General features: G+C 50.5%; 1 protein-coding gene across 1 annotated transcript in view; it reads right to left on the bottom strand.

Annotated features, from left to right (window-relative positions):
* Positions 1 to 487: 487 nt before the first annotated feature.
* The window catches only part of Mlxip (MLX interacting protein), a 52,413-nt gene continuing 37,043 nt past the window's right edge, over positions 488 to 15,857 (bottom strand). The window contains exons 2-17 of the mRNA XM_051176644.1: positions 15,211 to 15,317; positions 14,514 to 14,599; positions 13,159 to 13,248; positions 12,766 to 12,807; positions 12,313 to 12,484; positions 11,585 to 11,674; positions 11,000 to 11,091; positions 9,221 to 9,860; positions 8,296 to 8,417; positions 8,034 to 8,190; positions 6,150 to 6,271; positions 5,082 to 5,180; positions 4,856 to 4,983; positions 4,514 to 4,637; positions 2,874 to 3,003; positions 488 to 2,300 (exon numbers count right to left, since the gene is read on the bottom strand). Of these exons, the coding sequence (XP_051032601.1) occupies positions 2,179 to 2,300; positions 2,874 to 3,003; positions 4,514 to 4,637; positions 4,856 to 4,983; positions 5,082 to 5,180; positions 6,150 to 6,271; positions 8,034 to 8,190; positions 8,296 to 8,417; positions 9,221 to 9,860; positions 11,000 to 11,091; positions 11,585 to 11,674; positions 12,313 to 12,484; positions 12,766 to 12,807; positions 13,159 to 13,248; positions 14,514 to 14,599; positions 15,211 to 15,317 (2,323 nt within the window). The 3' untranslated portion in view covers positions 488 to 2,178. The remainder of the gene's footprint in view (positions 2,301 to 2,873; positions 3,004 to 4,513; positions 4,638 to 4,855; positions 4,984 to 5,081; positions 5,181 to 6,149; positions 6,272 to 8,033; positions 8,191 to 8,295; positions 8,418 to 9,220; positions 9,861 to 10,999; positions 11,092 to 11,584; positions 11,675 to 12,312; positions 12,485 to 12,765; positions 12,808 to 13,158; positions 13,249 to 14,513; positions 14,600 to 15,210; positions 15,318 to 15,857) is intronic.

The raw sequence follows: 15,857 nt of genomic DNA, 5'->3' as shown, positions 1-15,857 counted from the left end.
GAGTCACTGAAAACAAAAACATGCACCTAATAAAGTCTGCCAGGATGCACGGACGGAGACACACACACACACACACTCTCTCTCTCTCTCTCCCTCCCTCCCTCCCTCCCATCCTCCTCTCCGCTCCCAACCCCCCAGTTTTACACAATCTAACAGCCTTAAACGTGATGAAACAGGGTGAGATTAACTCAGCAAAATGGAGAGGTAGGCAAGAGAAGCAAAGGGCCAATCTTATACCCACAGAGTTTTAAAAACAAGGTTACTCCCCTGCAAGGACGGAGAGAGGCAGGAGTCCTCACGGCCATGGTGTGGCCTGTGGCCTGTGGCCCGGGAGGAGGAAGGGCTGGGCTTCTCGGGCCTCCCAGCAGCAGTTTAGTTCTTCCTTCTGCCACAGTGGCCTTTACCTTCTGAGGAACAATTTCACCTTGCTTTAGGGAAAGGAACGGGTGCCTGGTAGAAATTCCAAGGTCCAGCCTATGTGCCTGTGTTCATTTCTCAACATGTAAACATGTTTTGGGGACGGCTGAGGAGGGCCACCATGCTATTCCCAAACAGGATAGAAATTAGACACGGAGCAAGCTTGTGGTCAGGGCTCACAGCATCAATGGTGTCATGGTCAGCAGCCCCTACCCTTTCTTTGCTCTCCACCTACTTAGTCCAGGGCAGGCCTCAGGCATCAGCAGGAACTTCCGATGGGCTCTCCTCCTCATGTGGTTCCCCCAGGACAGGCAGCATGGTGACGAGGGGCCAGGACAGAGTCCAAGAAAAAGCCTGCTACCTGCTCTAGGTGTCACAGCAGGACAAAAAAAAAAAAAAAAAAAAAAAAAAAAAAAAAGCACATTCTTCCCAGGAGGTGCCCTTGACTGGGCTCCCTGAGTGCCGGAGAGAGTACCTCACCGCCTGTAGCATCTCAGAGCCTGTAGCATCTCAGAGCCTGTAGCATCTCAGAGGCAGCAAAGAGAAAGATGAGGCTCAAGTGCCACCTTCCCCCAACATCTCCCTGTCTCTACCAACTGTAACACACATACTGGGGCAATTGAACACAGACACATGTCATCCTCCAAACTTCACTGGTCCAAATCTGAGCATAGCTCTTTACCATCTAGTCTGGAGACAGCTTCAAGGGCCAACTCTTGGGCATCCTGCCTGTCAGCTTTCTGTTTCTTCCTCCTAACACAAGATGGGTCAGACTTCTTTAGCGGGATGACATCTTTGGTCTGAGAACTGTCCCGATTTGGAGCTCCCAGTTAAACATCAGATAAAATGACCAGGATGACAGCAGCAACATGGAGTGTGGCCTTCCAAACATTAGAACCAAGGATGAGACTGCTCCTGGAGTGCACCTGCCTTTTCCACAACTGAGGAGGACAAGTGGGCGGAGAACAGGCATGAAGGGCCTCAGGTGGGCGAAGTCCCTGGCAAAGCTGGGAAGGTCATGGTGACTGCAACGCCGGGCAGAACTGAGACCTCATAGACAGGACACTGCTTGGAGGGACTCTGACCCAGAACAGCAGCCTTGCAGTGCCTGCGGTGTCGTCCTGTCCAGCTGGCCTCCGCACCCATTGTTTTCCATGTGTGCTCTGGGGTTTGTGGAGAAGATTTCCCCCTCCAATAGAACACACCAGGGAGGAGGCACATTCCTTTCTGCAGATGTCAGAACAGTAGCCAAGCGGATCGAGGGCTGCCAGGGTTGCAGGAGTTAGAGACTTCACTGCTGCTATAGTGGTCAGAAAGTGTGCAGGGGTTGCCAGAGGAGCACAAGTAGGTAACAATGCGATAGGGGTCAAGTCTCTAAGTCTCAAGAAAGGCATTCTGAGGACCCGGGATGACCCTCACCACCACAGGAGCAGGCTTTGTCTCCTTGCCTTCCACTTGATGGCATTGTACTCCAATAGGCCACGAGGAGAGCAAGACTACAACAGCCGATGTTTCCCTTTGTCTGGGTCACCCCAAATGCAGGGGAGACTGGTGATTGAGGTCACTGAGTTAGAGGTCACAGCAAGAGTTCCCAAGATGGGACACGGCTGTGGGCAGGTCCAAACCTGCTTCAGACCTGAGCACAGCATCACCCTGACTGGTGCAGTGGGCCACTGGAGTCAAGGGCAGCCCTGAGGCGGTGCATCAGGAAGGGTACAGGGGGATCTTCAGGCATCTCATGCAGCCACATGACAACTAAACTTAGGACTCCCCCAGTCTCTTGCCAATCCTGGAAACAGCCTCTGACGCCTGTTCTGGCAACTGGGATGGGTCTGTGAGGATGGAGGTGGTGGTGCTCAGCTGCCGGAGGGTGCTCAGTACCACTGTGTGTGAGAGAGGCAGTCATTAGCCTGGAACACAAAACTCAGAAAGACAGGATGTAAACTTCACACATGCAACCCTAGGCAGTGATTCCCAAGCACCAAGGATGATGGCCAGAGCTCAACTGCAGGGAAAAGTGGTGGAGGCCCCATTCTGGAACCCAGTGTCACATCTGCCTATGTAGATCCCAGAGGGGCTGCAAAATAGCCCAAGGATTCTGAGCCATTCCTACTGCCGGAGCATTGCTCTTGCTTTAATACTGAACTTCTATAACTTTAACATATGGTTGTAGCTTTAGAACTAAATAAGAAATTAAGTAAGAAAACACCAAATTCACTTAAAACAAAGAGTCTGACAAACAGCAAATATTCAATAAATGTAAGTTGGATTTGCTTAGACTGCAGGCCTGCAGGGACCCATGTTGGCTCCTCCAGCTTTTCTGGTCCTTGTACCTCTGACCTGGCTGGCCTGGTTTTGTGCAGTAGAGTGTAAACTTTCCTAAGCACTACCCCGGTGAGGGTTTTTCTCCTCTCAGGACCAACATGAAGTCCCAAACTCTGGCATCCCACACTCACTTGGCCTGAGGACAGGCAAAGAGCAGTGCTGCTCCAGCCAGGAAAGCGCCGTCCGGTGAAACTCTTCCAGGCTGCTGGTGGACACCATCTCCTTGAAAGACTCAAACAGCGGCTTGATGATCATGCTGAACTACGGCACTTGTGTTAAGGAAACGTGGGCACTGAGGAGGGCTAAGGAGCACACAGATAAAGGAAGGAGACTCAAGCAAGCCAGGCTTACCTGCTGACTTCCCTCAGAAATGGCAAAGAATTGCCGACAGAAAACTGATCAGAGAGACGAAGGGACAGGTCAGGTATTGCTAGGCAAAGAGTGCCCACCGTGAGAGTCAGCGGTTTGCTCTTACTATGAGTGATCTTTGAGTAGACAGAAGACAGAAAAACAAGTTTCTTCAGCTAGATACGGGGTAAACACAATGGAATGAACATGAGACCATAGGTCAGTCAGTTACAGGAGACGGCTGTGGGGAAAGAGGAGCCACGTGGGCTGCCAGGAACATGAGAAGCACAGCATACAACACTCAAGAGCAAAGTGTCTGTCTGAAGTTGAGGCCTGACTTTCGTGTTGTACACAGCCTGCAAGCTCACCACTTTTTGCAGAGCTCCCAAAAAAGGTCATAGGATGGGTCCAGGGGAGACAGAAATGTTTCTGATGTCTTCAGTACCCACCTTGGTCTGAAAATGAAGAATGTGCCATTTTATTGACCACTGGTAGAAAGTAATATAGTAAAACAAGTTAGGGAATGAGGCATACTGTCGGCTCACTGATGGAGTTCTTACCTAGATAGTGTACGTGAGGCCTTGTGTCTCATCTTCAATACTAATAAAAGTACAAATACACAAATCGGCATGGCGGTATGCCTAAGAGGGAGAGGATATGCAGTATTGTGCTACAAAGCAAGTTCCAGACCAGCCTACACTACAAGTGAGACTGTCTCAAAAACCAACAAGCAAAAAAAATATAATCAACTTGGCTTTGAAGCACAGGGCTCCTCTCTCTCCCTCTATCTCTTTCTCCCTCTCTCCCTTTCTCTCTCTCTCTCTCTCTCTCTCTCTCCATCTCTCTCTCTCTCACACACACATACACAATTCACTCTCACAATGCTTTCTCTCTGTCCATACAATTGTCTTTTCCCACTGGCTGTCCTATGCCGTAGGTGACCTGTCACACACTGATCATGTTCTGAGCAGAGGTTGTTGTGGAGCAGATAGACAGTAATCATCCTACAACAGCAATGCTGCCGTCTCAAAGGCCGAGATCAGAGCCTTGGCCCTAAGACAGGTCCTGGCACCTGGTAGACACACTTTACTATGATACTCAAGACTAGGGGACACAAAGGCAGGGAGAAATCTGAGGGAACAGGTTTCAAAGCCCGCCTATAGCTACTTGGGAGGCTGAGGCAGGAGGATCATTTGAGTTCAGCAGCAAAAGACAGGAGAGTAAAGCAGGTCACCACACCACCTACCCCTTCCCATGAAGCCTTTTGGATGTGATCTCTCCAGCCCCTAGGGCCAGCCCAGAGCCTTCTCTTTCTGAACTCTAACTGTGAGAACCTTTCTTCTTCAAGGGGTGCCCGAGAGCATTGTCTACTGTTTCAGTGTGCTGCCTGGGGAAGGGAAGAGCAAGGAAAATCCAAGGATACAATCCAGAATTTCCAATTCTGCAGGATCCTGCTTTTCACATATTCATCAAACATATCTTTCATGTGGTCAAACTGACGGCAGTTGACAGGGACTCCTGTGGCAGGTAGCAGCTGTTGGCAGGAGCTGAAACAACAGTAGTCAGGGGATGCTTTGGGGCAGGTGATGGTGGAGCAGGGCCCTGGGGGACCAACCAGGCAAAACACAGCCAGATATAGGCAGAGGCCTGTGGGAGGAGTACAGGGAGCTAAACTGCTGCAATATAGGTAGCAAAGACCACAAAGGGTCCCTCTGCTTTTGAGACATAGAAATGCATGGGGTGGGGTGCTCAAATGGAACCTTACATGATGGTGGCATTGAGCTCCTCAATTTCCTCCCGAAGCCTCCGGGCCTCCTCTTGCATCTGCATCCGCTCCTGTTGCAGCTTGGTGATGTATTCCATGGTCTTCTGCAGTGTGATGGCATGGCTGGTCTGTGGAGGACAGGTGGCTCAGATGCGGCAGTTCTTAGGCCAGCGGCAGACAGGAAGGATGCAATATCATGATACCTTGCCATTCCCAGGCAACTTACCTGCTTGGAATTATTGGAGATCAAACTGTTGAGGGTGTTAAAGCCCATCCTGATATTGAAACGCCTCTTCTGTTCAGCTGAGATGTGCTTCTGCCGGTTCTATTGAGGAATCAACTGGTCACTGAGACACAGGCAACCAACTTGTTCCTCCTTGCTGCCCAATACAATGCTGAGTAGCCAAAGAAAGACTTGTGTCTCGGGGCACATGACAAGCCAGGGCCAAAAAACTATGCAGAGGGAGAGACTAAAAAGCTCTAATAGGAGCGAGGCAGCAGGGACCACGTGGGCAGGACTCACGGGCTGGGCAGCAGTGTGTGCCCTGGCCCCTGGCGGCCAGACTTATTGCTTCTCCACAACCCAGTGCTTATAGTCCAACCTCCTCCCTGCAACTGGTGTGGCCAAGGTCACACGCACCCCAGCACGTCAGGAGGACTCGGGGTCACACGCACCCCAGCACGTCAGCAGGACTCGGGGTCACACGCACCCCAGCACGTCAGGAGGGCTCGGGGTCACACGCACCCCTACCGTGTCAGGAGGACTCGGGGTCACACGCACCCCTACCGTGTCAGGAGGACTCGGGGTCACACGCACCCCTACCGTGTCGTGAGGACTCGGGGTCACACGCACCCCTACCATGTCAGGAGGACTCGGGGTCACACGCACCCCTACCGTGTCAGGAGGACTCGGGGTCACACGCACCCCTACCGTGTCAGGAGGACTCGGGGTCACACGCACCCCTACCGTGTCAGGAGGACTCGGGGTCACACGCACCCCTACCGTGTCAGGAGGACTCGGGGTCACACGCACCCCTACCGTGTCGTGAGGACTCGGGGTCACACGCACCCCTACCGTGTCAGGAGGACTCGGGGTCACACGCACCCCTACCGTGTCAGGAGGACTCGGGGTTGGTCCTTGGGCTCTGAACAGGCCCTAGTCACCATGGACTTGCAGTAGGATGGGAATGGTTGGAGCTGATTTAACCTTAGTGTTTCTGGATCTGTAGCTCTCCCTCTTCCTTCCCTACGAACCCCTCCAAGGAAATCAAGACACAAGAGAAATCAGCCATACCTTTAATGCGGCCACATTTTTGGGGTCTGTGGATTTCCCTGAGCAGTTCTGGGGAGACTGAGGACTGGGACTTTGTTCTGATGGGCATGGAGAGGCTTGCCCTGAGTTGGGACAGTCACGGCCTGAGGAAAAAAAATTCTGTTAACAGGCAAACCTTGAGAGGGGACAGGAAAAATAAGAAGTGAGGCTTTCCTGTCCTGGCCCCACAGCAGGGACTCCCTGCAAGTCCTTAGGCTTGGAAGTCCATTTTTAACCTTTTATGGCTACCCCAGAGAAAATATTGGAGAAACCCTTACCCATATCCCTAAGGGGATTTCTTGTTTCCAGGGCAAGCTGGATGTGGATGGAATATGGCCTGATGTCAGCAATTGCTCAGAGGAAAGGTTGAACTGAAAACCCAATCCCTAAAATGTCACCTCAAGGCAGCCAGAGACCCTTACAGCTTTATAAGGCCATAAGTAGCTCTTCACCCACGTGCTCAGCATACTGGCATGTGCTCTACTTTTGTTCTTTAAACTCTACATGTATACTTTCTTACTCTTTCACTCACTGAAAATGTTAAATAAAAAGTACTACCACCTTCTGATCCACACAGAATAGAGACCACAGCATTGCTGTGACCTACATGGGTCACATAGGACATAAGTCCCACTCACTGGTGCCCCTTGGGAGCCATTTCCTAAGTCCCTTAGAACTTGCCTGGCCTGTTTCACTTTATTCTAACAAATGCTTCCAGTTAAATTTCTTTTCTGCTAGATTCCCAGGCCTCAGTTCACAGCTCTAAACATCATGCTTTATGGACCCACAGGCAAGGCCAGCCTCCCTTCCCTGGATAATATGAGAAACTTGACTTCTAGCTCTTGAGTTTGTATCTTTCCAGACTGAAGAATCCCATTGTGCAACAGCTGCCCTTGGATAAGTCCACCCCTCTCAGCTGGAAACCCTTCCTTATCATGTCTTCCCGGGTAAGACACTCAGAAGCAGCCATGGTTTTGGCAAAGGAGAAAAGGCATTAAGGAGCAGCACAGTGACAGGCTGTGTTTCTAGCTCCTTTCCCACTATGGCACTGGAAGGAACCCAAGTTCTACCTGCAGCCCAATACTGATGACACAGGACCCCATCCCCTGCCCGACCTTCTGACTACACAAGTCACCAGGCAAAACCAGTACTGTCGCTGGGAGACGGTGGCTCACACCTTTAATCCCAGTACTTGAAGGGAGAGGCAGGTAGACTTCAGAAGTGAGTTAAAGGCCAGACTGGTCTACAGATCAAGTTGCAGGACAGGTTCTAAAGCTACACAGAGAATCCCTGTATCAAAAAACCAAAATCAAACCAACCAAACAGAAAACACACACACACACACACACACACACACACACACACACACACACACACACGCACGCACGCACACACGCGCGCGCGCGCGCACGCACGCACACAAACCCAGTACTGTCCTGACTGTCCTCAGTCGTAAGGTTATGAAAATGGCCACAGATTTGCAGTGGTTTAGAAATGAGGAGAGATGGTTGTAACAATCCTGCTGTTGGCTTCATAGCTACAGCAAACAAGGCTCAAGTTTTCCAGACTGCTGACAAGAATCTTCAGCCCCTTTCTGGATGAAGCTGGCAGCCTGGCCTTCTGTGTGTGGTTTCCTGAGTGTGCCAGCTCTTCCCTGCTGTGACATACCTGTCACCCCTTGCACCCATATTCTTCTGGAGTGGCTACAGCTACCCTGATGCCCAGTAACCATTTCCCCAGCCTATGCAGACTAAAGTTCTGTAGGCCCAGCTTGATTATGGGAACCTGTGAATGGCCTCCCCACCGGGGGCAAGCCGCTCACTTCCTCCATGAAGCCCCAACCACCTCAGCCAGGAGGATACTCACTAGCGCCTGTGGCAGGGACCTGGGTACTACCCACATGCAGTGGAACCTGCTCGCCCTTCACCAGGGAGTCTTGCACTGTACTTGGAGAGAAGAGCCGAGAGACAGGTGTAGGCTGGTTGCTTGTGTTGTGGCTGAGGAACTCTGTGACTCCAGAAGCCTAAGGAGACACAGGAGGGAGGTCATGTACCACTGATAGAGGGCACACAAACACAGGCCACTGTGGGGTGAGGACACTAAAGGCCTGCCTAGTAGTTCTCCTTACCCTGGTGATGGCAGCAGGAGCAATGACCACATTGGATGGGGACACAGTAGATGCCAGAATCCCCTCCCTCTTCAGAGGAGCTGATGTCATGATCACCTTTTGTGGCTGGCCTGAGAAGGCAGCTGTAGGAATGAAGAGGGGTGACAGTGAGGGCCTGACCCTTCAGCCTGAGCTGCTATTAACGAAATGGCCGAGCTGCAGATGGCGGGAAAAGCCAGGGTATCACATTCACTGCTAGTGAAGCACGTGGCTCCTTACCAAGGGGGCAGGGAGACAAAGCCCCAGGGCATCTGAAACACTTTTATATTTTCACTTGACAGAGTCCTATTATAGTCCCTAGAAAGAGATGACCATGACCATGTATTCTCAAAGCATGTTTTTAGGTCTAATTCTTATTTTTATCTACTTTAGTTTTTAAATTATATTTTATACATTTTGTGTGGTGTGTACATGTGTGCAGGTATGCATGTGTCATAATACATGTGTGGAAGTCAGAGGACACTTGTGGAAACTGATTCTCACCTTCCATCATGTGGATCCTGGGGATCAGACTAAGGCTTAGCAGTGTCTTTATTTCCTGAGCCATCTCACTAGCCCAATTTTAATTTCTTTAAACAAGGTCTCATTATATAGCCTTGGCTGACCTGAGACTTACTATATTAACTCAGACTGGCCTCAAACCCAAAATCTTCCTGTCTCAGCCTCTCAAGTGTTGGAGTTACAGCTATGGGGCACCACACCCAGACCAGGACTGGACAACATTTAACCATACAGAATAGAAAGGCAGATTGCACGTATGAATTATCCACACTGTTCTGTTTGTTTGAAGAGGGAAGGAGGTGATAGGATTTTAAAGCCTCTGAGAAAGGGAAACGTTATTCCCTTGGCATTCTTGGCAGGCTAAGCCCAGCCTAACCCAACTCACCTGGAGCAATGCAGGCATTCTTCAACACCAAGGATACAGGCTCAGGTTTGGGAGCAGGCACTATTTTGGGGGGTTGCTTGGGTCTCACTCCAGTCAAGGACACAGGTTTGGGGTGTATAAAAGTTAAATGAGGCTGGGGTGGCTGGGGTATGGGTGATAGTGCCAGACCACAGGGGGATGATGAAGGGGCTGGGTGGTGTGCTGTAATGACAAGGCCCTGGCTCTGGCTGAAGGTGGTGGCAGAAGCATCATGGGTAAGAGTGGCAGAGGCTGTGTGAGTAATGACAGGGGTTGATTTGCTGACTCCAGCAAACTTCTGTGGCTGTAGGAAAGCTGGTGGGGTTGAGGGGTTCAGAGTAGAGGCAGGAGGAGAGACTAAGGGCAATGCAGTTGGGACAGGTGCTGGAGCAGGGCCAGGGGAAAGTAAGGTCATAGTAAAGACAGGGAGGAAGGGCTGGGGGACACTCAGTGGTGGCTCAGAGGGACCAAAGTCTGCAGGCTGAATAAATGTGTCCACAGTCTGGGAAGTGCGTTCACAACCCTGCCCATCTGTGGGATCCAGGGAGGGGGCTGCAGAAGATGCAACAAGGCTATTGGGCAGGCTCACAGTGGGAAGAGCTGTATTTGGCAAGATGTTCCCCTGAGGAAGGAAGAGACATGAAGAAACAAAAGCTATGATTAGATAATTAGTTCTCACTGTTTAGCATTACATAACACAAAGACTAACTGTGGACATGGTTACTGAGGGACCAAAGGACTAAGGGATAGAAATGTTATCTCCTAGGCCCAACACACTTCTCTACTGGGGAAATGGATCTGTGTTCCCTGGGTGTCAGCAGGGGTCTTGTTTCCATAAAGAACTAATGATAACACAGAGCTCAGACAAAGCTGCACAGAAGCCCATGGATATCTGGTTTCTAGAGTCTGGTCCAGGTTTCCCCATAGTCCCTGCCATCCTCTGTTACAGAGCAGAAGCAGCCTAGACCACAGCTGCTCAGGGGTTCCCCCAGGACGGCTTCCAGTATCAACTGGCAGTCAGGCTAGCTCTTCCTGAGTGGAGAAGCTATGAGGAATCACCGGTGCAGATCTGTCTTTACAGAGGAAACGATTATCTGAGCTAGGTGGGGAAGGTGCCAGGTTACCGGTGACTAAGCGAATACAGTACCAACTTGAGAGCTCCTCCAGGGCAGAGAACTATGCCTAAGCCAGCTCTGTAGCCCTAACACCTGTAATTGCCTTTTATTAATTGCTACATAAAAAATAAAAATAATAAACAATATATTTTCATTAGTGATCCATGTTTTCTTCTGTAACTAATCTTGTTTTAGAAAAGAGCTAGCTTGGGGTTGGAGAGATGGCCTAGCTGCTCTTTCAGAGGATCTGGGTTTGATTCCCATTACCTACATGGCAGCTCATACCTGTCTATAATTCTAGTCCTGGGCTTCTGACATTGTCACACAGGCATGCATGCAGGCAAAACACTAACGAACATAAAAACAAAACAATCCCTCCCCCCACCCCCAAAAAAGAAAGAAAAGGGCTGGCTGGAGAAAGATCACGTGGGCCCTTAGGTAGGAAAACACTCCCACCTTGTGGGGAGTTAAGGGTGCTTTCAAAGAGGGCTCCATAATTTCTTTGCATCCACATGCATTCAGCACTGGATCCAGCAATGGCCCCAGCATGTTGTCAATTCAGGGTCACAGCATTAGCCTAGCTCTGGCTGTAAAGTCTGAAGATAGCCCTGTCTTCCTGCCTGCCTGCTCCCCCAGCTTCCTCTACCTGAGAAGGTGGGCTGCTGGGATCTGGGGCAGGTACTGACGTAGGTGTAGGCAGCATGGAGCCAAAAATGGATCGGCTGGAAGAGAAGAGATCTGGAAAAGAACATGAGAGTCTTTTGAAGTCTGTGAGCTTACCATTTTCTAGAATTATGACACATAAGCAGGGACCTGGACCCTACCCCACACCCCTCCCCCCAAAGATAATTTTTTTCTATAGAAAGAGGATTCTGATTGGAACATTTGCAATACCAAGTGTTTCGGGTCTGGAAAACAGCCAAGCTCAGTGAGGTGACCTAACCTCAGGTCAGGAACTTTACTGGCAAGTGGCTGTGTCACAGTGCCCTCTGCTGCCTAGAGAAGGAACTGCTCACAGTCAAGGCCAAGAGGATGCTTCCGAGCAGGAAGAATGCACTCACTCTTGAGAACGCCAACTCCCTTCCAATGTCCCAGTAAACTTCTCCAGGTTTTGCAGTTACTAAACCTTTCCTTTACACACATTTCCAACTGTCCTCTCTACAAAAGGGGTACTCGTCTGATAAGGGATAGGCAGGGGAGATCCAAGTATCATGTTACCCTTTGCCCTCACCTTGGAAAGGCTCAAAGGTGTCCATGAAGTCCAGGTTGGGTTGCAAAGGGATCAGGCCTGGCTGGATCATGTCTGCATTTCCCAAATGTGCTGCAAGAATTACAAGTGGGATAGGGGAACACGTTTACCTCAAACGAAGTCAAAGGAAAACATACAATTAGTTCTGAAACAGACCCTCCTGGCCCTACCCACTCTAGAATCTTCTAACAAAGTAGGAAGCTGACTGGGATTTCCACATTCTTGGGGATTTGTGGCCAGTCTCATCTCAGATAGCTATGATCTCTCCACCCTCAGAAGACAGGAAAGACAGGCAATGCTAGAATCACCAGGAATATAAGAGCAGCCCCAACCTTCCACCCCACTTTACATCCCCACAGCCGCCCATCCCTGCAAGACTGGAGGCCTCCAGGTGAGATGCCGTGAGCGCAGTATTCACGGAACACACCCCACACTACGAGGACAGTATCAGAAGCAGCTCAGATCAGAGCCTGCTGCTTCTTCACTGTGGGACTAAAAGAAGAGTGGCCACCCCTGTAGCCCCCACTTCCAGTCCCCGCCCATGCCTGCACCAGACCCTCAGACAAGGAGCTTGGGCAATCCTTCTTTTTTCCTTTGCCTAGCCTAAACAAGTGTCAAGTAACAGCTCAGAGACGCCCTGAAGCAAAGCCTGGCCTAGAGGAATCTTCATGGAGAAGGAAGCCAGTTGTCCTAGGGCAGAGACTAGTTACCTATTTCCCGTGGGTTGGGCCAGGCCACTGGTTGGTGTGAAGAAAGTGTGGAGAAGAGGGTGTCACTGAATTCTGACATGAGCATGTCTGTGTCCAACAGTGAGTCCTCCTCCATGGGGACTGGAGTTTTCCAGCCGTCTCCATGTTTATGCCAATAGAGCATGTCATCATCCTAGCCAACAGGGGAGGAAGAGTCAAAAGGCAGTGGGACTTACTATCCTCAGTCCTGGCACGCGTTAAAGGGTTGCTTTGTAAAAGAGGCGAGGAAGCGCAGGCGTTCAGAGCTATTCCCTTAGCCTACCCAACAGAGAGTGCACCTGCTTCCTGGGCCACCTGCAGGGCCTCCAAGTGAACAGGAGCTGCTCCTGGGTCTGGCCTTCCACTACAGGACTCTCTTGGGGCACCAAAGTCACTGCTGCATCTTGTCAGGGCAGGGCATGCAAGCTCACTTACCTGGGCCAGACTAGAGAGGTCTTCGTCCTTGTGCTGCTGCAGCTGGGGGCAAGTGGGAGGGACACGATGGGGCAGCCGCCGAGAACCCTGGGCTGCCCCAACTTCACCTCCTCATCTGTGAGTGAACTATGTGGGAAGCCAGCTAGGGGATGGGATCCTGCTGGGTGCATCCCATGAATGTGCACCCAGAGAAACCCTATGCATGGCCGAGGAAACCACAGCCACTGTTGAGTCCAGTATTCCCACGCCATGCTCCATGACTGGTGAGACAGCTGTGGAGCCTAAGCCTAGGGTCACATTCTGAATACAGGCCCATCTCCTGCCCATCCAACCCCGAGCCCTGGCCCTGAACTCCCAGAACATGCTCTTCTGAGGGCCCTCGCCAGTAGATACCCGCTTCTTGAAGTAGGCTCTCCACTTGTGATATTCCCGGATCACAATCTCAATGCGGCTTTTCCAGTATTTGCCCTCTGTGGTGATGGCCTACAACCGAGAGGCCAACATGAAAAGCAGGTCTTGGATGATGATCAAATGTCAGCCCACGAGCACCCAGCATCCGTCACTGAAGCGGCCTCAGATAGTTCTCTTGGTCAGAAAACCCCCAGGCTGCTTCAGAGACAACAGCTGCACTCCCTGGGCACAGCTCTTCTCTTCTGAACTGCACTCGGCCTCAGGCTGGCTAAAAATGACACCAAGGGTGACTGCACTGGGTACAGGAAGCACACAGCACTCACACAGGACGCAGAAGAGCTGCTTCCTCCTTGCCTGCGGATGCTAAGGAAACTCACAGGTGGCCCACAAATGCCCCTTTGCAGCACATCTGTCATGCTCTCAAAGAGTGAAGGTGAGGGGTGGTGAGATGGCTCAGTGGGTAAAGGCACCGCCATCAAGCGTGATGACCCTGGGCTTGGGATCCACATGGTCAAAGGCAAGGACTCTCAAAAGTTGTCTTCTGACCTGCATGCATGCGCGCGCGCACACATCTAAAGACTTTTTTAATTTAGTTCTTTGAGGCAGGCAGTATAGCTCAATGGTATAACACTTGACCAGCATGGAAGAGGCCCTGAATTCTATCCTTAGTAGCAAAATAAGAAAACAAAATGTAAAAGTAAAATAAGCCACTCTTCCTTCAACCTCTTTTCATCCATCTTAAGTTGTTTTTTCAGATAGGGCAAACTCTTTATGTATCAAAAATGACCTTAAACTTCTGATTTCCCTGCCTCTGCCTCCCCAGTGCTGGGGTTGCAGGGTTTTGACATCATGACCAGTTTATGTGGTACTGGGGATGGAAGCCAGGGCTTGGTGCATGCTACGGTCTGCACCTCCAGTGTGAGCTGAACAACACGGAGTTCTAACTTTTTTGGAGTCGTTGTTTTGCTGGTGGCATTAGGGATGGCTCTAGAGGACATGCATGTGCTCTTCTCTATCTGTTAGACAGCCAGCCTTCCCTGAAGATCTCCCAGAAGAAATACCAACTTTATGTGAAAGCAGAGAATGAAGCCCCATAAGGTCAGCTTGTCTAGGGATATGTAAGGAGTATGGATAGACTCCGGGAGGCTGGCAACTGTCAGAGGCTGGGAACTGTCCCTCCTCATGTCTACTAAGAGCACAGCACAGGCTCGGTTATTCCACTCTGTTTCCCCACAGAATGTGGCCCTTTGGTGCGTTGTTTCTTGAGAAATGAAGGCAGGGTTCCTTTCCAGAACACTTCCTTCTACCCTCTATTGAATCACTTGCTGGTTAAGTACCTCTGGCCGGCGGTGTTCATCCACATCAACAGAGCCATCTAGTGGAGTGACAAAGTGGCACACAGGATTCTTGCGTTTCTCCAAATCTGGGTTGAGAGAAGAAAAACATCATAACTGCACAAGATGTCTGAAGGAGCTCTACTCAAACGGTCACACCCTTCTTCCACTGGAGCATGCAGGCCCAAGGCAAAGAATGCCAGTGAAAACCGAGTAAGAAATGAAGCTGCTCATCAACACAAAGGCAGCCAGCCAGTGAGTGGGAGCGTCCACTGCTCAAGCCCACATCCTCCCATCCTCAAGCTAGCCAGGAGTAAGCTCTATAGTGGTACCCATGTCTTCTTAACCTGCTAGAAACAGAAACTGCTCTTTGGATCCTTAAATATCACCTCTTGGCTACATTCTCAACTCTCCTTAGGGCTCAAGTACCCAGCATGCACTCTACACACTATGGTCAAGGTCTTATATGTCTGTCCCTCCAGACTCTGGGCTCTGCTGGCTGACTCTGCCTGATGGCTGGTGAATGGCCTGATTCCTGGGATGTATGATCACTTGGTTTCCTATCACAGACACTCAAACATCTTTTAAGAGCAGGTTACAGACCTGAGGTGCTCAGGCCTCCAAGATGTAGAGCTCTGATACCACAGAATCAAGGGCCCCTGTGGCATAACCCACCCACTGCCAAGCCTGCAACACTTACACTGCATGTACCATGCCCTCCAGATGGCATTGTTGAGCCGGATCTTGTCCCGCCACTGGAGCTTCAGGCCCTTGAAGTTTTTCCATTTTGGAGACACTAATTTCCCACTGGAAAACAAGACAAAGAGGGGAGAGTCACTAGCTCTTCAGAAAATAAAAGTGGGACCCAATCATTCTAGACTCCAGAACCCTGGGTTGATCCATTACAAGATGGACAGACCTGACTGAACACAGTCACTCCAGGATTTCTTTACAGCATATGAGGAGAGTGGGGTGTGACAATATTCAGGCTTAGAGGACATGCTGCAATTCGTGAGCAGACATGAGGTTTGTTGGATGCTTTGGGCTCCTGCTTACCCTTAACGTTTCTCATAATTAAACATTTAAAATACATGTTGTGAGATTTGGTAGCATACATCTTTATTCCCAGCACTCAGGATGTAGAGGCGGAAGACTGAATTCAAAGCCAGCCTAGACTAATATCAAGTGACCACGGGAACCAGGCACTTTCTACCAGGCCTTGGCCAACAACTTTTGTTTTCAGCCGCCAACAGCCCATCTCAAGCCATCTGAGAAAGTGATTCTTCTCAGCCGCTAAAAGGTGGCTGCTGGCACAGCACCTGGGAAAATGAACTACCAAGATGGCTG

This window comes from Phodopus roborovskii, unplaced genomic scaffold (genome assembly GCF_943737965.1).
Source record: "Phodopus roborovskii unplaced genomic scaffold, PHOROB, whole genome shotgun sequence".
NCBI classification, from domain to species: Eukaryota; Metazoa; Chordata; class Mammalia; order Rodentia; family Cricetidae; genus Phodopus; species Phodopus roborovskii.
Note: the sequence above shows the minus strand (reverse complement) of the source record. Positions and strands in the feature narration are given on the sequence as shown.